Raw genomic sequence first — 25,413 nt, forward strand, 5'->3', positions numbered from 1 at the left:
ATCCCACAGATAACTTCCTGTATCTGAAATACTTCATAAAATTAAGCAACTTCTACATAAAAACTAGAGTAGAGTTTTTATTTCAAGAACTCAAATCAACTATTATTAGATAACCACCCCAGTTACTACTTATCAATAGGGTGTAATTAGAAAACGTACATTAAAACTGATCCTAATAACTATTCCACATAGCAATAGCACTTAGACTAATATACCTCTTCACAGTGCTTTTACAGCCCTCTCTAAGCAGTTTACAGAGTCAACGTATTGCCCCCAACAATCTGGGTCCTCATTTTATCCACCTTGGACGGATGGAAGGCTGAGTCAACCTTGAGCCTTGTGAGATTCGAACTGTCAAATTGCAGTCAGCCTGCAATACTGCATTTTAACCACTGCACCACCTCAGCTCATAGTTTCAACTTCCCAGCAAAAAGGATCCCCAACTGATTTACAAAAGATCAACACATCACTCGGATAAGGAAGGGGGGAAAAAAAAGTACAAGTGGGTTGCAAAGTTCTAATATTGTTCTTTTGGAACAAAAGGTATTACAGTCTTGCAAGGGAATAAATAGTTCAGAAAAACAAGAAGCTGTTTTTTTTTTTTCTCCAACCAAACAGATGGAGTGTCACTGCGTTCCCCACTTGGCTATGCTTTAGCCTGCTGGGATGGTGATGGCTGCTGCTGTTGAATATTAAAATTGATTTCACAGACATCAGTTGAAGTTCACCCGGCTTAAAGTTGCTGAGATTGACTGACTATCATTATACAGGTGGTCCTCGAATTACAAACACAATTGGAACCATAATTTCTATTAATAACCGAGGTGGTTATTAAATCAGTTGAGCCTGACTTTACAAGTTGCTTCACTGCCATGGTTGTTAAGTGAATCACTGCAGTTGTTAAGTGAAGCACGCAGTTGTTAAGCAAATCCAGCTTCCCCTTTTGTTCTGACCCCTGCCCTTTTCCAACAAATCAAACACAATCCAAAGGGAACAGAAATCTTTTAGTGCTTCTGCAAAATAATTGGCTGTGATAAGCACAAGCCTTTCCAAACTGTACGAGACTGCCAAAAGATAACAGACAAGAAATAATTTGCAATACAAGAATCTTCAAAAAGAAACTCAGGATACTGGAATATCCACAAGGCTGGAGTTTCAAAACGTCTTTGCCTTCTGCAAAGAACGTTCATTTCACAGCTGGCTTTTATCTACTTGAAAGAGGGGCCATTACCTTGCAATCTTACTCCCGAGTTGCCCGTGCTGTTGTAACTGCTCTTTCCTATGAGCAGCTCTGTGTGCACTTGGCACAGGCTCCTCGGGAACCTCCTCATCACTGCTGCCAGACCACACAATCTCTGAAGGCAGCAGTCCACTCCCTAATGGTCCTGGCCCTTCATCTGAGTCCTCACACTCCTCAGCCATCCACACCTGATGCCGGCTAACCACAACGCCTATTGACTCGGCTTGTCATAAGCTGGCTTGAAAAGTTGCAAATGGTGACTACATCCTAGGGTGCTGCAACATACCGTTGCCAAGAGCCCAGATTACATACCATTGCCAAGAGCCCAGATTCTGAGCCTGGGAGAGGCTGCAACAGTTGTAACTGCAAGGACAAATCAATAAATCATTTTTTTCCCGGTATTGTTGTAGTGGTCGCTAATCAAATGGTTCTAAGTCAAAGATTACCTGTATTATGAGGAACAGCAGGGTGAGAAAAATACAGTACAGGTCATCCTCGAGTTATGACCACAATTGAGTCCAACATTTCTGTTGTTAGGTGAGACATTTGTTAAGTGAATTTTGCTGCCATTTTGTTGCTGTCTGCCGGAGGCCTGTGGACTGGCAGCAGAGTCGGACAGTGGGGAGGAACATGGGCCAGTCCTGGAGTCTGGGGAGGGCTCAGACAAGGGATCTGCATCCGGCACAGAGATAGGGCCAGGGCTGATTCTGGAGCCTCCAGAATCTGACATCAGCGAATCAGAGGAACAGGGTAAGCCTATTCCCAGTGCCTGCTTGCGCAGAGCTGTCAGAAGGCAAGAACAGTTAAGACAAAAGGGGCGACTTGGGAGTAAGGCTTGGAGATGGTTGGCCCCTCCCATAAGACATAAAGGAGGAGCAAAGGGACATGAGCCTTTGCAGGAAGCAACTTTGTTTGTTCTGATCAGTTTAAGCTCTGAAGCTCCGTGTTGACTTTGTGCTCCGTTTGGCCTTGTACAGCTAATTGGCAATTTAGTCACTGGCATCATTTCAAGGGAACTAAAGGTGGGTGCTTATCAGCCTTATCCCCAAAAGACTGTGGCAGACTTCTGTTACACTATTCATAAACTGTTTGGGACTCATTAGGGGCTGTGAATGAATATAATTCACAGCCGATGAAATAAAAAGAGGATTTTTGTGTGTGATTGTTACTATCTCAGGAAGCCTTGGTCAGAACACATTTTAAGACCTTTCTTGCCTGTGTGGTTAAGTGAATCACGGCAGTTGATAAGTTAGTAACCCAGTTGTTACGTGAATCCGGCTTCCCCATTGACCTTGCCTGTCAGAAGGTCGCAAAGGGGGATCATGTGACCCCGGGACACAGCAACGGTCATAAATATGGAACAGTTGCCAAGCGTCTGAATTTTGATCCCATGATCACAAGGATGCTGGAAAGGTCATAAGTGTGAAAAAATAAGTCACTATTTTTCAGTGTGGTTGTTACCTTTGAACTGTCACTAAGTGAACTGTTGTAAGTTAAGGACTACCTGTATTTCTTCTTTGACACACACACACAAAAGAAAACATATCTATTGTCTGTTTTGAAGCAGAAATATATCAAAAGCTAACCGACCCAGATTGCAGCTTGGAATATAAAACAGCATGTCTGTTATGAACATGGGAGGTTTTTAAAAAGTCTTTTCTTTGCTTAGTCATGCTGCTTATTCTACCACTGACTGGTAATCTATAATTAATATATATTAAACATTTAGGAGAACATTCTTGTACACCATATATTTTTGGACCTCTTTTTAGAAGTAGGATACAAGAACACCTTTAAGAGCATATGATGGTGTGAATCTTCTTTGCGGCACTGTTTAAATGGTTTTTTCTTTCTTTCTGGCCTCTAATTGCCCTTCAAGTGCCTGAGGCTTTGAGCATATTATCTAAGATGGAATTATATAGAAGCATTAGTATAAAAATTAGTGTCATTTTGAGTTTCTAAACCCGTTAAAATGGTGAAATCTAACAGTCATTGGCATCCTTCCTCCCCCCACCTCCCTATGCTAATGTTTGGTTTAAGCAAACAAGACAAACGAATTGTAGGAAGTTAGCACCTCACCCTCTCCTAGAAAAATGAAACATCCTAGGAAATATTAAAAAGGCAGAATATTTCCCCTAAAAAGAGTAGAAACTCAGAAACAGAAACTCACCTCAGAAGCAGAAGCTCACCCACACCTTTGCTAATGGACCATTACTCTGGCCTAGGGCAGTCTATTTTACATAACAAAGATCTACTCCAGGTAGAGCAAAAATTGCTCAAAGCCCTTTCATTACATCATCATTTAGCAAGGTTCAACCAAGCCTGGGACTCAGGACAGCCTACAGAGTTGCTCCTGCATGGCCCCATGGGAGTCTGACAACCAATCAGAATACAAGCTCAAATTCAAATCCTAGCAGAGGCATCTCTTCCCTGTCCCTTTCTTTCTTCACCCAAGGCATGTGATCCTGTCTACCATTAAACAAGGCATGTGATCCTGTCTACCATTAAACCAACTTTCCAAGCAGTCACCGTGTTTCCAGTGTCTTTATTCTCCACTTGGAACTGAACCCAGAAGGATATTTCTTCCAACAAAACAAACAAACTAATTATCTTTTAACATGCAAATTTCAACTCCCAGAAATTTCATCAATTTTTATATGATGTGATTCCAAAGTCCTTGTGATTTCCGCTCACTTGTGTTGGAAGCACTTCAGTGGTGAAAGGATTTGCCAACACCGTTGCCCGGGGGTCGTCCACTTAGAGGCTCCTTTCACACCCCTGTGAAGTTGCCCACGAAAATGGTGCCCATTAATCTACTCACAGTCATCTATGGAGATTCTCAGCCATCCAGGTCATGGTTGTCCCAAAGGTGCTTTTTCAAGAGGCAGCTTTGCTCTGAAGACGTTTCACTTCTCATCCAAGAAGCTTCTTCAACTCTGACTGAATGGTGGGGAATGGAAGGTTTTATACTCCTTGCAGACATTCTGCTAATCCCCACCATCTAGTGAGAGCTGAAGAAGCTTCTTGGATGAGAAGCGAAATGTCTTCAAAGAAAAACAAGAAAGTTCAGTTGCCTCTTGAAAAAAACAGTTTTGGGACTACTTACAGTTGTCCACTTTCAAACCGCTGTGTCAGCAGGAGCTGAGTGTGTGACAGGAACTCATCCCGCCCCACAGCAGAAATGGGTCTTGAACACGAGGCTGCTGATCGTGAACCCAGCGTTCTAACCTCATGAGCCTCTGCAATTTAAAGGATTGTTCTCTCCCTCTCCTACTGCTCCCCCCACCCAACCACACAGAACACAATTAAAAGGTAATTACAACCCATTGCAAAATTTCCTCCAACATGAATTTCTTATCCACAGTACGAGCTGAGCCATGGCCAATCCAATTTCAAATTTCAACCGCAGGAGTACCTTTCCTTTCGAAATAGTTTTAATACCAGAGACAAGAATAGCCTTATAGCTCTTAGTATTCTGGGATGCTGTAAAGACCTAACATTTTAGGAGAGTATGTAGAGGGAATGGAATGTTCCAAAATAATGGCCTTTGTGGAAACAAATGGCTGACCATTGTTAGTTTTTTTTTGTTTTGTTTGGGCTATACCATTCTTTTCTAACCTTAATCAATTACTACCAACCTCCCTTCCATTGAAGACCTGTATACCGCACGAGTCAAAAAGAGGGCTGTGAAAATATTTACAGACCCCTCACATCCGGGATATAAGCTGTTTCAACTCCTACCCTCAAAATGATGCTATAGAGCACTGCACAGCAGAACAAGGCACAAGGACAGGTTTTCTCTGAATGCCATTACTCTGCTAAACAAATAATTCCCTCAACACTGTCCAACTATTTACAAAGTCTGCACTAGTATTACTATTAACCTTCTCATCACTCTTTATCACCCATCCCCCTCCCACTTGTGACTGTATGATTATAACTTTGTCGCTTGTATTCTTACGATATATATTGACTGTTTCCTAGTATGAATTGACTGCTTATTGTACCCTATGACCATTATTAAGTGTTGTACTTTATGATTCTTGACTCTTGATGAATGTATCTTTTCTTTTATGTATACTGAGATCATTTGCACCAAAGACAAATTTCTTGTGTGTCCAGTCACACTTGGCCAATAAAGAATTCTATTCTATTCCAGGACTTCCAGCTTGTGGTGCTTCGGTGCAGGCAGGAATCCGTGACTGTGCACGGTCTCTGCCTGTGTTCACTGCCTGAGTGCCCCGAGCCATTTGGCTTCAGGGCTAAGCCACCTTTGTAGAAGGTGGTGAAGACTGGGGGGTTCTGGCAGGGACGAGAGACATCGCATCTCTCTTCCCTAGCTGGCTAAATCTCCCTCTCTGATGGCAGCTGAGCGGCGGTCTCTAATGGCCGCCACATAGAAGAGCTCAGTCGGAAAAAGAAAGTGCTGCAGGAGTTTGTGAAGAAGTGAAAGTAATTTTGCTGACCGGGACAAAGGAACAGTGAAAGTATCCTGGTATTTAACACCTACTAAAGACACATTGTTCCCAGACTGAGTAAGCAGTGAATGGATATTAAAGGGAAAACTTTTTTTCTTTTCACTCTCCTTCCAAACGGAACAGCTTTGAGAGAAATTGGAAAACCCGCATTGAAGGTATGCTAAATGCTAAAGACTATGCTAATGCCAAAGGGATATGGATTTCTAAATATTTAAAGAAAATTTTTTCTTTTGCTGTGAGTGGGAAGGGAGAGGAAAAAAATTGAAGTAGAAGTTGAAAATAAGGAGCAGACTGCCTAGAATTTTAAAGAGCCATTTGAACATCAATAAGACTTCAAAAAGACATATTTTAATTGGAATTTTGTGATTTAATAGCAACCCTAGAAAAAGAAATGGAAGAAGGGAAAAAGTGCTAAATGAAATAGTCTATCTGGATTGTTTGGTGACTTTGCATCTTTTGGGAAACTTTTTTTTCTTTGTTTAAAAACACTCGGGTGGTTGTTTTGGGAAAAATTTTTCCTCTTTATAATGGCATCACCCTTGGATGAATCTAAAACTGAATATCTAAAATATAAAAAGGAAGAACAAGACTGGAAAGATACTTTGGATATTCTTTTTCAATCTCTAGAAATGGCGGTGCATTCCTATGGAGAATTGATTGCGCAGCAGGATAATTGGGACAAAGAAGAAACTATTCTTGATGAACATGTGATTCTATTGGGGGAGAAGAAGGAAGAGGAAAAGGAAAAAGGGATTTTAAAATCTAAAAAAACAACCAAAAAAGATAAAAATGAGTTGAAGGGCGGATATAAGGTTAGAAAACAACAGGAAGGGGGAAAGCAGAAGAAGAAAAGGGAGGTGGAGAGACAAAGGGGTAAAAAGGGTAAGAAAAAGAATAAGCAAGGGAGAAAGGAAGGGGTGAGAAGTCTCAACGATGGGAAGCAAGATTTAAAGAAACAAAATTTATTTAGAGACAATGGGTAAATTTAATTGAAAAAGGGATTCTGTAAGGTACATAAGATTGTGTTATTATAGGCATTTTTAGAATAAAATGTTTAAGATATAAATAAGTATTAATAGGTATGATTAAAATGGTTCTGACAGGGGTACTAGCTATATTATATATTTATAAATTTGTCTCTTTGTTATTGTCGTTCTTTCTTTTCTCTTTTTCTCTTTATATAATATATTGTGTGACTTTAGGATGTGCTAAACAGAATCCCAATACAAGTTATGTGTGATATTAAGTATTATTAGGTTAGGGGAAAGAGTTAAAGGCGTCATACTCCAATTAGTGTACAGGAGAGGTTTTGTTTAAAGAGAAAAAATGAATGGATAGTTGAGAACAGACAAAGAATGATAAGTATTATGACTTGAACTGAGATAAGTAGAATAAAACTAAGAGTTAAAAAAAGGAAGAAGCTATATAGAAAATGGAAAACGGTAATAAGATATGGAATGATATATAAAAAGAACCTGATTTTTGAAGGGGTGTCTGTACGATGAGTTTTAACCTGGGATCAAGCAACTTTCAGAAAAGATGTTTTAGGTTTTTATGTTTTATGTCTTGTTTGTTTTTGTATTGGAAGAGAATAATTGAAAGTGTATAAGACAGATGGATATAAAAAATGTATACAATCTAAAGTTAAAGAGATATAATTTGAATAAATAGAAGGAAAGGAAGCAATAAAGAGAAGTTCGGGATAAGATATGAAGATGAACAGATAAGGTAAATATATATATCAAATTGTGCTTGTTTGGAAATGTGATAACTTGGAATAATTCTGTCTTTAAATAAGATGTTGTATTGGTTTTTTTAGAAAAAAAAATCTTATGTCATTATATTTTATGTTTTGTTTGTCTGTGCATTGTTTTGGAAAATCAATAAAATTTGTTTTTTAAAAAAAAGAATTCTATTCTATTCCAAAAAGGTTTTATAAATTGCTCAGTGCCAGCAATCTGGAGTGGCATCAAAGTTTGTGTAAGAAACAAATAATGAACCAAATGAGATTTGGTCCTATCTGCAATAATTTCTTCCAATTTTTACTCTCCCTTCCTTATTTTGTATAGCAACTATCAAAAATTATCGGGATCCAACTTTTTACAATTTGTTTTTTTCAAACGTTTCTCTCCCCAAACTATGAGAAAGACAAAAGGTCCCCCCGCCCCCCTGCAGAGAAGCTGGAAATAAAGGTTTGGGAAACTGAATGAATGATGAGATGATCCAACTAGATCCAACTGATTCACCTATCACAAGGGGTTGGGTGGATCTTTATTGTATATTTGCAGTATATTTGTACTGCAAATATTTCTTCTTTACTTAAAACACATTTTTTCTAAATAAGGCTTTCATAAAAATATGGGATGCAGTGGCCACATTTATTTATAGATTTAGTAAACGTCACAGCTACCTTAAAACTAACAAATTGAGTGAGATGAATTTGGACTGCCATAATGATAAACTGAAACACAGATCTGCTCAAATCCTGATTCGTGTCTTCACAATATTCTTAGGGACTATTATACAAAAGAAATAATAACCACCATGTTACAGCAGCAAAATCTGTTCTTAAGAAAATATGGTATCATACTGAGGATAGGAGAGATCCAGCCCAAGTCATTTTACTGGTCTACCCAAGATAGGCGCATAATAATGGAAGCAGATAAAATCTTCATCATCATTACCATCCTCCACCACTCCTCTCATCTATGAGAATAAAAAGACTACAACTTAAAAAATTAATAATTTATTTTCTGCATCCAAGAACTGCTGCCTGAGTCAGTCGACGGTAAGATTGTGTGGATGCTGAGCTGAATTGGAATTGATTACATCCCCTTAAAACAGGGATGTCAAACTCACTTCATCATGGCGGTGTCATGTGATTTATCAGATATTTCCCCCCCCTTGGCTAAAACAGGGGTGGGCGTGGCCAGCATGTGATGCATCTATCCCGCCTGCCAGGAGTTTGACAGCCCTGCCTTAGAATGAAAAGATTTTACCAACGATAGTTGCATCAGCGAAAGTATTGAAGATGAGACTCATAAATGGTTGTGTATTGATAGGTTTGTTTGCAGGAAAAAGCAAGTAGAAACTTGCAGAATGTTAGGGGATGCATTAATTGTTAGGTCTTACAGAAGCATCGTAAAGATTTCCTATTTAGCTCAGTCTTTGCAGATTGTGCTAGCAGCTGTAACTGGAGGCGATTTTTTAAAGTATTTAGTTATGATTTAGAAATCAATCCTTTATTCTCTACTTTCCTTTCTCAGTATATCTATCCTAGGTTTTACAAACGGGGCTCTCTAGAAGCTCAAAACTGACCTTTAATTTCTAACTGTTTCTACCTTGTCCAGTTTTCTTGGAGACATCTACATTGAGCTTCCATCTAACAGACATCATGGTCATCCAAACTTGGTTATTTCCACTGAGGTTTCATGGATGCCAATTGTTTTTGCTCTACATCTCTATGAAGAAATGAGATGTGTAAAGCACTTTTCTTATGCTTGGTTTTCAACAGATAACAAAGCACAGCCCACATTTTCATTTACTTCACCGGCCTTAATAGCTACATTAGGTTAAGGGGAATGACTGGGAATCTTCCAAACCTTACTGCGTTACTTCATCAGCTCCCAGCCTGTTAAATGCCAAATTAATTTGGTCTACTATTTCACATCTCTTCCTTCCCACCCACTCCTCTTTCAAACAGAGGGGTAACCTCTACGTAACACAAGGCCTCTGCCCATATTCATTTCCATCTCCAAATTATGGGTACTCAAATTGTGATAATGAATCTTGTCATGGATTACTTTCATTTTCAAATGAAGGCCATTGAAATAATGAACTGCAGCAATCATCCATTAGTAAAATGTGAATGTTGGGCTAAACAAGTAACTTTCCTAGAAAATTGTAATTGATCATTACTGTGATTCTATTATAGAGTATGCTTTTTAAAATATCATTCATTTAGCTACTTATTGCTGTGGTTGAGACAAAGTATTGATTTTTATGTGTGTGTCCCCCGTTCTCTTTCAGGCAGTTCTCAAAGCTCAGCTCCTTATGTTTATTTTTGTTTACTGAACAAACTGCCTGCCATATTTAGTAGCTGAGAAGGAGCTGGCCAATCAGAAAATCTGTCCAAATTTAACCTATGGGAAACTTGACTATTTTTCCAAAAGAAAACTGGGTTTTTGAATTCCATATTTTCATACGCTTTTTAATTTATGAAATGCTCCTCTTGCAAATGGCTACTGTTGAAGTAAAGAAAGCCTGGCTTTGAAAGTATGTGAATGAACACCAACACCTTACCGGCACACTAAATATTTCTCCTTGTCAACATTTATCTTGTTTAAACTGAGCTGGGAGGGAAGAGGGGGGGGAAAAAGGTGAACTAAACAAAAGTCACTCTGCTGCCCACTTCTCAGCCTTGGACATCTTTGTTTAAGCTTTGACTTGGCTTAAATGAACGAATTAATATTGACAAAAACATCAACTAAGCTAATGAGTTGTTAGTTAAGGCAATAAACATGTCACATTAGAGTCAGCGCAGTGAAGAGGTAATTAGCCCTAGAAAAGCTCCATTGCGATCCTTTGCTCTTAACCTTTGAGTCCATTATCTAGTGTTAAAAAAGCTGCCTCCATGCCAGTACAATCCACCAATACACATCAGCCTTTATACAGTAGCCAAGGACTGCATTAGCAAGGATGCACAGGACCTTCATTGTCTTTCTGATTGAAGGAAGAGTCAGACTCTCTTGTGTGAAAATAGGGTATTTGGGGTGGCTACAAATAGAAGTCAGAATCATGTGTCAAAACTCTTACCAAAGGAGTATATAAAAGCAGCAAAAGTATAATTATTTATTTATTTTTCTTATATGTATCCATGTATTCATAACTGTGTTTTTACTTATGCCTATTATCTTGTAAGCAATTGACAAACCAAATAAAATAAAAAATAAAATAAAAGTAAATGAAGAAAAGTTAAACAGAAATACAACATTAAAGGTAAAAAGTTTCCTAAATTTCTTACACATGGATTGTTTCAGTTTTATGTAGATTAGTTAGAATTTAGGAATGGATATGAATTGGCTAATTTTGATTACAACACAGTAACTTCATAATGCGTCATTTCAATCCGGCTATTTTTTTTTTTAGCAAGCCCTTTGCATCTTACATAAAAATATATGACTTTTACAGCAATATTCTTGAAAAGGTCAGACAATTTTAATATTTATATCTTGTTTGAACACCAATAGATTTTTCAAGATGTCACCCAGAGCCCTTAATGTCTTTGTCAATGAAATGACTAAAATGGTAAGGCACATTTCACTACTTTAATTGTTTTATTAAAGAGGTCTAAGTTCTTATTCTAATTTACCAGTCAGTTTTTATGCCACTGCCATAAAAAAAGTGCAAAGGTTTTAAAGGTGGCTTCCTCATCTATGCTACAAACATATTTTTGTGCCAGTTGAAAAAAAAAATGTTCCTATTTTCCAGAGACAATTAAAAAAAGTTAAACCCCCAGTGGAGAATAAACATGAAAGCAAACAGAATGTATACTTTTCAAATTTTAATTTAATTTTAACCTTACAATTTAGGAAATTTTTATAATTAGAAAATTCTACTAATACCATTGCCCTTGAATACTGAATTACAATGATTTCTATAGTTAATTGGGCACATAAGTAGTCATAGTTTTAGGAAAACAGGGTGGATTCTGAAGACCCTCGGCTTAAAACAATTCATTTAGTGACCATTCAAAGTTACAATGGCACCAAAAAAAGAGACTTATGACCATTTATCACACTTATGACCGCTGCAGCATCCCCGTGGTCACATGATCAAAATTCAGATGCTTGTCAGCTGATTCATATTTATGATGGTTTCAGTCTCCTGGGAAGTTAAACTATTCCTGTTGAACTAGATCACTTAAGTTAATTAATGTTGGTTTCGGGACTTCATGTGTTTTAAAAATAATATCGAACATCTTAATACAATGTCTTCATTTTTACTATAGCCTTGACTCCATCAGTGGTGGAACAGCAAGCATATCAATTAAAAATAACAGGCTGGTAAAATATCGAATTTCAACCCCTTTTAAGGTCAAATCAATTATTGTAAAATGGCAATTTTGAACAGGATATACCAGAACACGAAGTTTGCAACATCCCCATTGTTCAAATTTGAAACATTTGGCACATTGCATCAAAATGAATAAACACATAAAATAAGTTAAGTCCAACAATGCATCTGATCACTGTGCTGCTTGTGATCTGTAATCTCTACTTGAAAACCTGGGCAGAATGACAGCAATCTTTTAAATGTCCACAGGTTCTAACTTTTCTCCAGAAAGTAAAAAATAGAAACCTTAAGTGGACTTTAAAAACGTAAAGAGATCATTTGACACAGATATCAGAAATGTTTTCTGACCCACCATTCTTTTGTTGATACGGTATTATTACAAATATGATTGGAAGCAATTGTTTCTCAATATATGGTACCCTAGAAATCAACATTTATGATTCCTTTTCTCCCATTAGTCTAAGATGCCCAATGCAACAGCATCATTAGCCTCAAAGGAGTATTTTCATTAAATACAACATATCACTGTACATTGATTGTTCTCAATAAACTTGTCAACTACATTTCTAGAATTTCTCCCACTATTCCCTGAAACACATGTCATTACAGTTTTCTAAATCCTAATCACTCCATCATTCTAAAGAGATGAGAGATTCAATAATGCAAAACACAGCGCAGGAATCACTATGCTACTAAGTGGCTGCATTGACTGATATCAAAATAAGATAATTTTCCCAGCATTTGCTTAATGACTAGTAGAATGGATGAACTAGACACTGATTTTTAGTGTGAACATCTTGCTTTCAAGAAACCTAAAATAAATCAACGTTTCCTGATCCTCATTCTTGCTTTCAGGGTACCTGGATTTTTATATTTCTTTTTACATTTGACTATATGATGTAAGTATAAGTAAATATCAGAATTCTTGCAAGTATTTAAAATAAATATTATAAATATTATTGACCCACAATATTTTAGTATGGGAATTATACATTAATTTTACCATGTGTTTGAATATGTTAGGTACAAATAAATAATATTCAATTGTATTTAATGTAGTGCAATTAGCCTGCAATGGAATTGTAGGACGCACAAACAGAAAAGCGACTGTCTTATTTGCACAAAAGTCAAAAGCAAAGAATTCTATAGAGGTTCTCAGTCATGCAGGTCATGGTTGTCCCAAAGGTGCTTTTTCAGGAGGCAACTGAACTTTCTTGTTTTTTTATTTTTGACGATGTTTCATTTCTCATCCAAGAAGCTTCTTCAACTCTGACAGGATAGTGGGGAATGGAAGAATTTATATTCCTTGCAAACATGCAAGTTGGGATGAACACTCTTTGAATGGTGTGGGAGTAGGAACGGATTTCCAAAGAAAAAAATTGCAGACTACAGGAACCAGGAGCACCACTCAGGTGACTCTGAGGACACAGATAAACCTCCAAGTGCTTCAACGACCCTCTAAAAGGATGCAAATGACCAGTTGTTTGCAAAGAATATAAATCCTTCCATCCCACACTATCCTGTCAGAGCTGAAGAAGCTTCTGGGATGAGAAGTGAAAGATCTTAAAAGAAAAAGAAAGAAAATCCAGTTGCTTCACAAAAAAGCACCTTTGGGACAAAAGCAGAGAATGTGAATAAAACATATGCAACCAGGCTGCAGCTAAAACAGTTAGTCCACCAACCATTCAAAGTTATAAAGGCACTGAGAAAAATGACTTATCATTCCTCACACTTGTAACCATTGTGCAGCATCCCTGTGGTCACGTGATCAAAATTTGGACACTCGGCAACTGGCATGTATTTATGACTGTTGCAGTGTCCTGGGGTCATGTGATCACCTTTGGTGACCTGAGAAGCAAAGTCAAAGGGAAAGCCAGGTTCACCTAGCATCCGTGTTACTAATGTTGCAGTGATGTACTTAACAACTGTGTCAAGAAAACTCATAAAATGGGGCAAAACTACTTAAATACCTTGCTTAGCCACAGAAAGTTTTGGGATCAATTGTGGTCGTAAGTCAAGGACTACCTGTAAATACTTTAGGTCAGTGGTCACCAACCAGTGGTCCGTGGACTACTGGTAGTCCATGATAAAATTTTGGTGGTCTGCAGAAAAATTATTTGCATTTTTATATTGCACTAAATACTATTTATCTGTAAAAAAAAAATCATATTAGTGGTCTGCGGGATTTAAAATTATGAATGTAGTGGTCCTTGAAGTCTTAAAGGTTGGTGATTCCTGCTTTAGAGCTTGGCACCTATTAAATGAATGTTAATTGTTAATTATGGGAAAGAAACCAGAAATGTACTTGACGACTGGAAACTAAAACAGAAACGTCCAATTCTGAATATGGTTTCTGTTTCTATGGAGTCAAATTATTATGTAAGTCACTGCTCAGTTATCATCATTAATAGGGATCAAGACATTGGCAGAGAAGAGCTGCAATTTTTCAGCAATGGCCCAGAGGCTTTGGAACAAGCTGTCAAACGAGCTATACTGTTGTACTCGGCTGATTGGCAATCAGCACAGTCTGGCAGATGAGGAATTTTTAAATACCGTAATCTGCCAACTTTTGCATCGTTAACTGAAATTTAAAACAACAACAAGAACTGGAACGCTCCCTTATTTTTTCAACACTGTCCAAATGCAGATCAAAAGGAGAAATAATGTATCCACAAACACTTTTTGAAATCTATAACCATAGTTAAGATTAAAAATGAGCATAACGTCAATGAGAACCTCTTATCCTGAGCGTTTTAATGAAATAACCTCTGTGTACTTTTTTTTATCGCAATTGATCTCAATAGATGGAAAATAAATCAAAAGGGGGAAATTAAGGTAATAAAATGCTGTAATGTAATTTTGCTGAGCTGGACTGAGTGAGAATAAACGCAGCTATTTCATCAATAGTTCTATGCAAATGCAACGGAAGAGCTCAGAAACATGTAAGAAGGGAGCAATCAACCGTTGTATGTCGTATTTTATAGCATATGGCTTTTTGGGACCTTGTTCTGGTGGTATACCTCTAATTAAGCACACAAAGGTGTAGAAAGCAGCAGCAATTTTTTTTTGCTGACATTTTTTTTCATGGAAAAGCCCAAACAGATAAAAATTTTTTAATGCTGTACCTAAAATACATTCAAATGAGCTCAAAATTCAAATAAGAGACAGAAAAGGAGACAGAAAAGGATTAAATCAAGCCAATCTTTTCTCTCTAACTCTAGCCTAGTTAAACTGACCGAACAATGCCATTTTTCTTCCTCTCAAAATCTGCAGTGGGTGAATCAAATGTGAAAGCACGATCAATTCTGTTCCAAGACAGTAAATGAGTTTTAGCTCAGACTTGTTTCAATTTATAGAGAGAATCCAGCTCCACCAGCTTTTAAGTGGATTCTTAGTTCATCTATGATGCTATATTACAGTGCTATGGAAACAGTAAATAATTTTTGGGCTCAAATTTGTTTATTATCTAGACTGGAGCGAGAGAATCAATGTACTGTGCTTCTCAAGCAGGCACCTGATTCATTTAGAGCATTAAATAAAGCTCCTGACCTCTAAATTTGAAGTATCATTTAACATGATTGTTGAAAAGAGGAGTGCAGCCTAAATAATTATTTTGCCACAGGATGAATAATTTGACAGGGCATTAAATTATTTTATTGAGTCAAATTAAGATAAAACTCGTGTGTGCAAGTTATGGGAAAAAAGAAATGAGCACAATCCAATGCAATAATTCTGTTATTATTATCAACAGAAGGAAAAGGTATGATTCATATTTATACTCACCCAGATCTTAAGCATCGCATTATAGCTAACTTCCCTGATGCTAAACCAGAAACTCATACTTAAATGCTGACTGTGTTGTTATCTGGTCACAACTATGTGAGGTCACAAGCTGCCAGTTCTGTAGCTCAGGGATCTCCAACCTTGGCAACTTTAAGCCTGGAAGACTTCAATTCCCAGAATTCCCCAGCCAGCTTTGGTTGCTGGGGAATTCTGGGAGTTGAAGTCCACCAGGCTAAAAGTTGCCAAGGTTCGAGACCCCTGCTTTAGCTGATGTTGGTTTGTATATGAACTGAGTTCTTCCCAAGAACCTAATATGTCGTACTATATTGGGCAAAGTATATGCGAGGATCCAAGCGGTTGTGGTTTTTTGCTACTGGTGACTGATGGAAATGTTGTCAATGAATAGATTTCTTAAGTGCCGTCCAAAATTTTCTGGTATGTCATACAGTGTGCCAATAATCATGGGATCACTATGGCTGGTTTAGGTTGCATTCTTTCAAATTCTGTCTTCATTTTTTGATGGTACTAAACTCTACCTTCTTTTTTTTGCATTCAGCTGCCAAAAAAGCAAAAGTCTTAAGCTACATCAACAAAAATAAAAGAGTAGTGTCAAATTAAGGGAAGTCACTGTTCTGTCTATTCTGAATTGGTCAGATCATTCCAAGAATGCTGAGATCAGTTCTGGACATCACATTATAGGAAAAGCACTGACCAACTGGAATATGTCCTGTGGCAAACAGCCAAAATGACAAGGAGCCTGGAAGGAAAAAAAAAATGTATAAGGAATAATTGTATATTTTTAGTCTGGAGAAGTTCGTGGAAAGCTATGTAAGCTTTCTTTGAGTAACTGACAGTCTGTGATGTGGAAGATGGAGCAGACGTGTTCAATATTGTTCCAGAAGGCCAAACAAGAAATAATGGATTTAAATTGCAAGGTGGTAGATTACATCCTTCAACAATGGAAACCACTACTTTTGGGAGGTTGCAGACTCTCTTTCATGGTTTAAACTGAAGCTGGAAGACCATCTGTCATGGAAGCTGTTGCAATGAGAAGTTCTTAAGAGAAATACTATAATTTGCACTCAATTTATACTCAAGATTAAGTCTTTAATGAGTGCTCCCTTCCTTTATTTGGGATTTTTTGTTTTGTTTTGGAATTTCTTCAATTACCAAAGCAACTCTAGGTGACCTATGAGAAAATAAGACTTTATATATATATATATACATATACACATACACATATATATATACATACACATACACATATACATATATATATATATGTAAATATCTTAGGCAGCAAGCATATCTAAGATATAACTTCTCCCTCTTCTACAACAGAGTGACTGGCCCAATCCAAATGAAAAGCACTGAGGATGCGGGCTACATTTTTTTCCTTGAGACTCTGGGGATGCTTTATAGATCATACTATTGGTCTAATTCTGTGGTTTCAATTTTTTTTCCTCTGGACTTTTCATTTTAGATGTAAACAAATATTTTCCCCTAAAACTCACAGAAAAGTGTCCATGTCCTGTAAAGGGAATTTGTAGCCTAGTCAACTTCCTGATGTGACATGGAAGATGTCTGTTAAATAATGATGATGTAGCACCCAAACAACTTCAGAGTCCTCTACTTCACTTGGTCATTAATTTAGTTCTCACTGCTGGGCATTTGCAAAGGCAAACACAAAAGCCTCATGAGCAAGTAAGCACAAAGAAATTACATATATAAAAAAACCAGTTGTTTCTATCAGGATTCATACATCAAGTCACCAACAGTTTCCAGTAACTAGTTAATAAAGCCCACTGGTTTTAGAGGCTGAATGAAATTTTTTTTCTAGACTAAGCAAGCAGCAGCTATTCAGAACACTTCATCTCCTTAAATTCTATACACTTCCAAGATGGGAGAGAAGGGTGAGAGCTGTTAATTGTTTAATTATCAACTATTCAAGTTGAAGTGATTAAGAGATCCTCAATTAAAACAATATATCCTTCTATTAGTTTGCAAACAACTTTTAGAATTGACTTCAAAAAGTGAACAAATCTGTGTTTAATCGATAAATATTTTATTTGGTCACTGAACAATATATTAGTAATTCGTAAAAATCTGGACTTTCAGAATCCAGATGGATTGTACATTCCAGTGGTTTATGAGGTAGAAAAACCCCTCATACATATCCACCTGGTCAAGCAATCAGGCAAACATGAAACTAATTGTTATAGGTCATGAATTATCAAATGTACCAAATTCCTTGTATGTCCAATCACACTTGGCCAATAAAGAATTCTATTCTATTCTATTCTATTCTATTCTATTCTATTCTATTCTATTCTATTCTATTCTATTCTATTCTAATGATAAATGTGGAAAAAAAGCATGGTGAAAAAACAATAGCTATTTACATTAGCAGTTCAGTTAGGCCTTAAATCCCCAATCAGTGTTTTAATCATCTGTAAGTGTAAAATTTAATTCCAAGCATCTATTAGCTTCCCAATTTTAGTAACCTTTTGCAATAAGATTGAGAATTCAAATATGCATGGAACCTGTCCATAGGATGAGTATGATCTAACATAAACATTATCCAGAATTCACTGGACAAATAGGGGAGCCATATTTTCAGTCCAAAAAGATTTGTGACTGATACTCTTCCACTGTTAGATACAGATTAATAGAGTTGGAAGGGACCTTGAAGGTCATCTAGTCCAACCCCCCCACCCCCACCCAAGCAAACCCTACACCATTGTTGACAGATGGCAGTCCAGTGGTGAGCAAACCAATGTTCTGCCATATAAGGGAGCAGTAGTCAATGGGAAAGGATAAAAAAGCTTGATTACAGACAGGTAATATTTTGTCTCTCAAAGAACTACAATTAATGGTAAGAATATGATAATGATAACTAAAGGTGTCAAATTTCAATAAATTTAGTGGTATAACTCTGATGAAAGATCTGCCCTTATGAACAGCAAAAGTATAAATTGGATCAAAATGATTGAGTTAAATCTCTCAACTTTTTCTTTTAATATAGTGTTATAAAGAAGCATAACCTTTGTGTTTCAATAATTAGTTATAAATGGCCAAAAATCTCAGAAGATCACAAAATCTTGTAAGTTTTTGACATTCTTGCCTAAAATCTATTGCCATGAATTATAACAGAGCAATTGTCTGAGATCTGGAAATTTCATGAGCCTTCAATTGCACTTTTACCAAATGTGGGAGCCTGCTGGTATAAATGAAGGCAAAGATTGAGAATTGAGGTTATTGAATATCCTCTGGGGAATGGTTCCAAGAAAATAGAGCTTCAATGATTTCAAGTCACAGATGTTGATGAGATTTATTATTCAGGTGTGAAAGCTGGGATATTTTGGTTCTAAAAAGTGTTTCCTGGTTTTCCCTCTTATATCTTCTTCATGATTTCAAACATCACTCTGGATGATGTACAGATATCAAACCTGAATGCAATATATCCAGAATCTTAGTAATTAAATTGGTTATATGTAAACACTTCCCCATAAACAATAACAACGAAACATCAGCAAGAGACTAATGAAGCTTTCTGCCCTCATAAAAAGGCATTTGTTCTCTTTTCTTGAGCTTATTTTTTTTTCTGTCACTTCATAAACTGTTCCTAAATTGTAACAAGTTTTTTTTAATCAGTTTTAATGTATGCAACAGGCATGTTTGGAATTTGTTCTGTACATTGATCCCTCTTCAACCTAAAATTTCTTCTCCAGCCACAAAACTTCAAAAGTTCCTTAAAGACCAATATAGGGGTAATATTTGCCTTTAAGTAACAAGGATAATCTGTGACATTTAAGCTGTACTAATGGTGTCACATAAATCTGAATATTTTATTTATATTGAACATTTTAAAAGGTAAAAACATTGTAAAAAGTAAAGAACCTCACAAGTCAATTTCAAGTGACTACAATTTCTGGGATACTTTTTTGATTTGTCAGTTTGGTCTACAATCCTGATACTTTTTGACGGTCTGCAAATTAATTATCAACTAGGTCTAAACTTAGTATAGTATAGTATAGTATAGTATAGTATAGTATAGTATAGTACAGTATAGTACAGTATTAACATAGTATTAGCATTAATACAACATAGTACTTGTATAGTGTTAATATAGTATTAGTAGTATTAGTTGTCAGCCCTGGAATTATTTTCTTTCTGCCAGAGGGGGGATTCTACCTGGTCAGACCAGTTCTATAGAACCGGTTGTTACGATTCTGCACAGTTCGGAAAACAGGCAAATCACGCCACTGGCTGGCCCATCCCTCCCCACTCACTCACTCCTTACCTGGCATGCACACCATCAAACTTGCATGCATTTAGTAAGTTGCTATTTTTCCTTCCCCATCCCCCTGGACTATCAGCTGTTCTGCTGTGCCAGGAGATTTAGATTAGCTAGAAAGCAGGAAATCATTGGATTTCTTGCTTTCTAGCTAATTTGAAAGCGGAGCTGAACCTTCCTTAGGACTGAAGCTTCTATTTTTCAGTGCAGACTCAGGTAGCAGATGGCAGAATGGTAGATCTCTGAATAAATCTGTGATTCTGTGAGCAACTCAATCTGTCTTCCTGCTTTGCTTGATTTTGGGTAAAAATTGCTCTTTTTTATATATATAAAAAATTCAATATTTACATACATGGTGTATTGTGAGTTAATTTTGTAAGTTTGCTTGCTAGCAAATTTTATGAGTTTGCTTGTAAGCAAATTTTATGTGACAGACTCAGGTAGCAAATGGCAGAAAGATCTCTGAGTGAATCTGTGATTCTGTGAAAATCGCCTGATTTTGGGTAAAAGTTGCTCGTTTATGTAATAAAAAATTCAATATTTACATACATATTTATAATATTTACATACAAGCCACACCCACCAAGTCACATGACCAAGCCATGCCCAGTCAGCAAGCCACGCCCACCCAGCTACATGACCACTAAGCCACAGCCAGAAATTAGGCCCACAGAACCAGCTGTTAAGAAATTTGAATCCCACCCCTGCCCTCTGGCACTTTCAGGGCTGCCACAGCAAAGCGAGTCGAGCCGTGGAAATGGGGGTGGGTGGGGAGGAAGAGATAGAGGATTGTAGCCATAATAAAATTCTTTCTTCTGAGAACTGAGAACAAGGAGGTGGGATCTGCGACCAAGCAACCCTTGAACTCTGACCTGATTGGACCATGTTATGGATAGCATGGACAGGAGGAAAAGAATTCTACTTTTAACTAAGGGGGAAACCCGAGGGGGGTTTAGAGTCGAGTTTTCCCAGACGTGCCAATATGACATGCCTAATAAATCGATGCTTTGAGAAACCTGCCTTGCCTTGGAGTTTTGATTCCGTTGGGTGGTGTTACTTGGAACCCTGACACTTGTATTATTATTAGCATTAATATTAGTATAGTTTAGTATTGCACTGCACTGCACTGCACTATTCTGCAATGCAACGTACTGACTGCATTGCACTGACTGCACTACACTGAATTATGCTTTCCTTTCTAGTTGGGCTGTATTATATATATTATAAATATATGGGCCATGTTATATATATTATAAATATATTATAAATATATGGTTTAACAAACCTTTAGTGCAACAGTTGAATTACAGGGGAGGAAAAGAAGAAAATAACTTACAAGTGTGCCTTGCCAAGGAATAGTTGGATCCGCCACTTGTTGAGCCGAAACCTTCTGGAATTTGGCTAGAACTGCGTGGTCTGGTTAGCAACTTCGGAGGTTCGATTTCTGCCCCAAACTCTGCTCCAATGACTCCCAGCAGAACAATGGCGGTAGCTTGCTTCCGCCTCTCTTCGTATGACAATGATATTTTTTTAATTTGTGGAAGTCCAGACAGCGTACCTGTAATGCAAACGTACAAGGACATGAATGATGAAACAGCTACCTGCTTCATTAGAAATGACAGTTTAGTCCTTGACTTATGACCACAATTTATTATCACAACGGAGGCCAACATTTCCACAGCTAAGCAAGGTAGTTGTTAAAGGAGTTTTGTCCCCTTTGACAATCTTTCTTGCCGCAGGTGTTCAGTTGAATCACTGCAGTTTGTAAGTAAGTTAGTAACCCAGTTGTTAAGCGACTCTGGCTTCCCCGTTGACTTTGCTTGTCAGAAGGCCACAAAAGTTGATCACATGACCTTGGGATACTGCAGCCGTCATAAATACATGACAGTTGCCAAGCATCTGAATTCTGATCATGTGTTTGTGGGGACACTGCAACAGTCATAAGTGTGAAAAACAATAATTGTTCTGGCCCAACCTGGTTCCAAGAGAGCAAACACAAGACAAAGGCAGCAGCCCCCATCTTTTAAGGTTTCATTCAAAAATTCTGTTTCCTCACAGATAAAAGGCTGCAACTCCGACAAGAAAGAGCCTTGCCAAGTTGTTCTTCAAGGCTGCCAAAAACCTACAGATAAGAACTAGTTTACAAGAGTTTTCAAATACTAACTATAATGTCCACGAGGCTGAGTTTCAGAGCGTCTTTGCCTTCTGCAAAGAACACTTCTTCAAAACTGGCTTTTGTCCTCTTGATAGAGGGGCCATTACCTTGCAGCCTTACTCCCGAGTCGCCCATGGTGCTCTAACTGCTCTCTCCTACGAGCAATCCTGCGTGCATGCGCACTTGGCACAGGCGCCTCGGGAACCTCATCACTGCTGCCAGCCCCCACAATCTCTGAAGGCAGCAGTCCACTCCCTAATGGTCCTGGCCCCTCATCTGAGTCCTTGCTCTCCTCTATCATCTGCACTGCTGCCGGCTAACCACAACAATAATAAGTCACTTTTTTCAGTGCCACTGTAGCTTCAAACATTTATTAAATGAATGGTTGTAGGTCGAGATTGTTACCTGTCATAATTTTGGTACTAGTAATTCTGAAAATTGTATTGGGTCTCTTGCTTGAGCAGGGGGTGGGCCTAGAAGACTAGAAGAGCACCGAGGTTCCTTTAAACTCTGCTATTCTGTTATACTGAAAGATTATTTTTCCTTCACAACACTGAGCTAGTGGTCAGAATGCAGTATTGCGGGCTAATTCTGCTGACTGCTAGCAGTTCGATCCTGACTGGCTCAAGGTTGACTCAGCTTTCCATCCTTCCGAGGTTGGTAAAATGAGGACCCAGATAGTTGAGGGTGATAGCAGTGGTGGAATTCAAAATTTTGTACTATGGACATGGCTTGGTGGGTGTCGCAGGGGAAGGTTACTGCACAATCCCCATTCCTTCCCCATTCCTGGGGGAAGGTTACTGCAAAATACAATTCCCTCCCCATCCCACTAACCTGCTTTCCAGCTCGGTTCTCCTGTGCAGGGCAACCAAAGAAGAACCAGCTGATCAGCTGGGACTCAAGAGGCAGAGAATAGATGGGGGCGGAGGTGGGATTTGCCGGTTCTCTGAACTACTCAAAATTTCCACTACTGGTTCTCCAGAACTGGACAGAACCTGCTGAATACCACCTCTAGGCAATAGGCTGACTTTGTAAACCACTGAGAGAGGGCTGTAAAGCATTGTGAAGCGGTATATAAGTCTAAGTGCTATTGTTATTTTATTTATTAAACAAATTTATTTAGCCACCCAACCCACTTATAGGTGACTATGAGGCTCACAACATTTAAAATATGTAAATGATCAATAATATAATAATAAAAAAAACCCAATTTCATCTCACAGGGCAGTGACAATGCAATCAAATCAGCCACTTGATCGACTCCATTTCCATTCATGGTCCCACTGACAAAGCCATGTTTTTAGAACTTTTGGAAAAGCCAGTTGGATGGGAGCCAACCTCAGCAATAGGTTCGGGTGGGGACCATGATCCATACAAATGTTACTTTCCATAGTCAAAGGCAGAGCAGGCCTGGAGTCATACAATTACATCCATTCTGGGCTGCCTTAAAATATACATAGCTATTACAGGTAATCCTCGACTTACGAACACAATTGAGCCCAACATTTCTGTTGTTAAGTGAGTTTTGCCCCATTTTACGACCTTTCTTGCTGCAGTTGTTCAGTGAATCAGGGCAGTGGACAAGTTAATAACAGGGTTGTTAAGGGAATCTGGCTTCTCCATTGATTTTGCTTGTCAAAAAGGCCCCAAAAGGTCATCAGGTGACCTCGGGACACTGCAACTGTCATCAATAAGAGTTGATTGCCAAGCGTCTGAATTTTGATCCCAGGTCCATGAGGATGTTGCAACGGTCGTTAAGTGTGGAAAATGGTCACAAGTTCCTTTTTTCAGCGCCACTGTAACTAACTGTTGTGAATCGAGGACTACCTGTATATGTGAATGATATTGCAACTTAAGCACAAATTACCAGTACTTTCCAATTATTCAAAGTATTCACCAAGGTATGTGTGGAGGGAAGGGGAGAGGAAGGGATTGCTTCAGAAATTAAACTAGCTAAGGAGTATAAAATTTAGACAATGGACAGTATCTTGCTGGCTTAGAATCATACTCGAGATCTTGTGAAAATGAAGGCTGCATTGGATAATGTTGTATCTAATGTTTTATGATGGGTGTATTTTTACAATCGCAATAACAATTGCATTTAGACTTATATACCGCTTCAAAGTGCTTTTAGAGCCCTCTCTAAGCAGTTTACAGAGTCAGCCTATTGCCCCCAACAATCTGGGTCCTCATTTTACCGACTTTGGAAGGATAGAAGGCTGAGTCAAGTTTGAGGCAATGGGACTTGATCTGCCAACCTGCTGGCAATCAGCAGTCAGCAGAAGTAGCCTGCAGTGCTGCACTCTAACCACTGTGCCACCACAGCTCTCCACAATTGTATGTACACGGAGAGCTTATGCACTGGAGACAAATTCCTTGTGTGTCTAATTACACTTGGCCAATAAAGAATTCTAATTCTAAAATAGATAATGACCCCACAAAGGATTCTATAACCCCTTTGTTTTCTCTTAAAAAATACAAACAAACTATGCTAAGCCTAATTTCCAAGATTCGTGATTTCTTTACCTGAAATTGGAAGGAAATGATGCTTCTGATTTTCAGAATTTATGGTCAGAGGGGTTGGGGTTAGGTTGTATAAAAGAGGTTCAAAAGTTGCATGTGTCCTAGGTCCCAAATAGCCCACACTTCTTGTAGCAGAATAACTGTGTCAGTTCCTTGCTTCGATGGAAGTGCGCTGTCCCTGGTGGCTACAGAGGACCCTGGTTTCAAAATTAACTTGAAAACTGTACTGAAGAGAAACTTATATTTCCACCCATTTGCCCAAAATCCATTTTCAGTATATTTTCATTGCCTTTAATGAAAAACAACAACAACAACCCTCACTTCTTCCTACTACATTGTGATGTTAAATCTGAGGGATGTCAGAAAAACAGCCCTTCCTTCCCTGAAAGAATTGCCAACGGCGGAAGATTGCAAAAAAAAAAAGGGAATTAACAAGAAAAGCATCTGCTGAGGCATCATCAAGCTATGGCAATCTCTCCCTCCTCCCTTGAAAGACCAGCATTCAAATGTTGGTTTGTAAGGCGGGGGGGATGAGAACCCGGTTCCTAGTTCTAGCTCTGGTAGTGTGAGTGCATTATACTCCGAGAAACGGATGGGAGGGTGATCGTTTAAGGAGGAAAGGGCTAAGAAAAGTCCATAGTTACCTTCTACCAGAGAAGAATGAAGACGGGATCTACGCTAAGTGTTACCTAACCATTTTAATCATCATCTATTTGCATATATGATCTCCGCAGCAGTAGGCGAACCTATACAGGAAGGGCGGGGTGGTGGTGGAAGGGAGGATGGCTTTGCCTACGTTAATTTTCTCCCTGGAAGAAAAGTCTTGCTTCCCGCTCCCCTCCCTCACGCGCACCACCCACAC

At 38.2% G+C, this 25,413-nt stretch overlaps 1 protein-coding gene across 5 annotated transcripts in view; it reads right to left on the reverse strand.

The window, feature by feature from the left end:
• Positions 1-25,413, reverse strand: part of WDR7 (WD repeat domain 7) — a 247,568-nt gene that overhangs the window by 69,567 nt on the left and 152,588 nt on the right. For all 5 annotated transcript variants that reach the window (XM_087927448.1, XM_026715294.2, XM_026715277.2 and 2 more), the window contains one exon: positions 21,210-21,431. In XM_087927448.1, the coding sequence (XP_087783574.1) occupies positions 21,210-21,431 (222 nt within the window). The remainder of the gene's footprint in view (positions 1-21,209; positions 21,432-25,413) is intronic.

The sequence above is a fragment of the Pseudonaja textilis genome, chromosome 2 (genome assembly GCF_049901715.1).
Source record: "Pseudonaja textilis isolate UNSWEBS1 chromosome 2, rPseTex1.2, whole genome shotgun sequence".
Classification (NCBI taxonomy): Eukaryota; Metazoa; Chordata; class Lepidosauria; order Squamata; family Elapidae; genus Pseudonaja; species Pseudonaja textilis.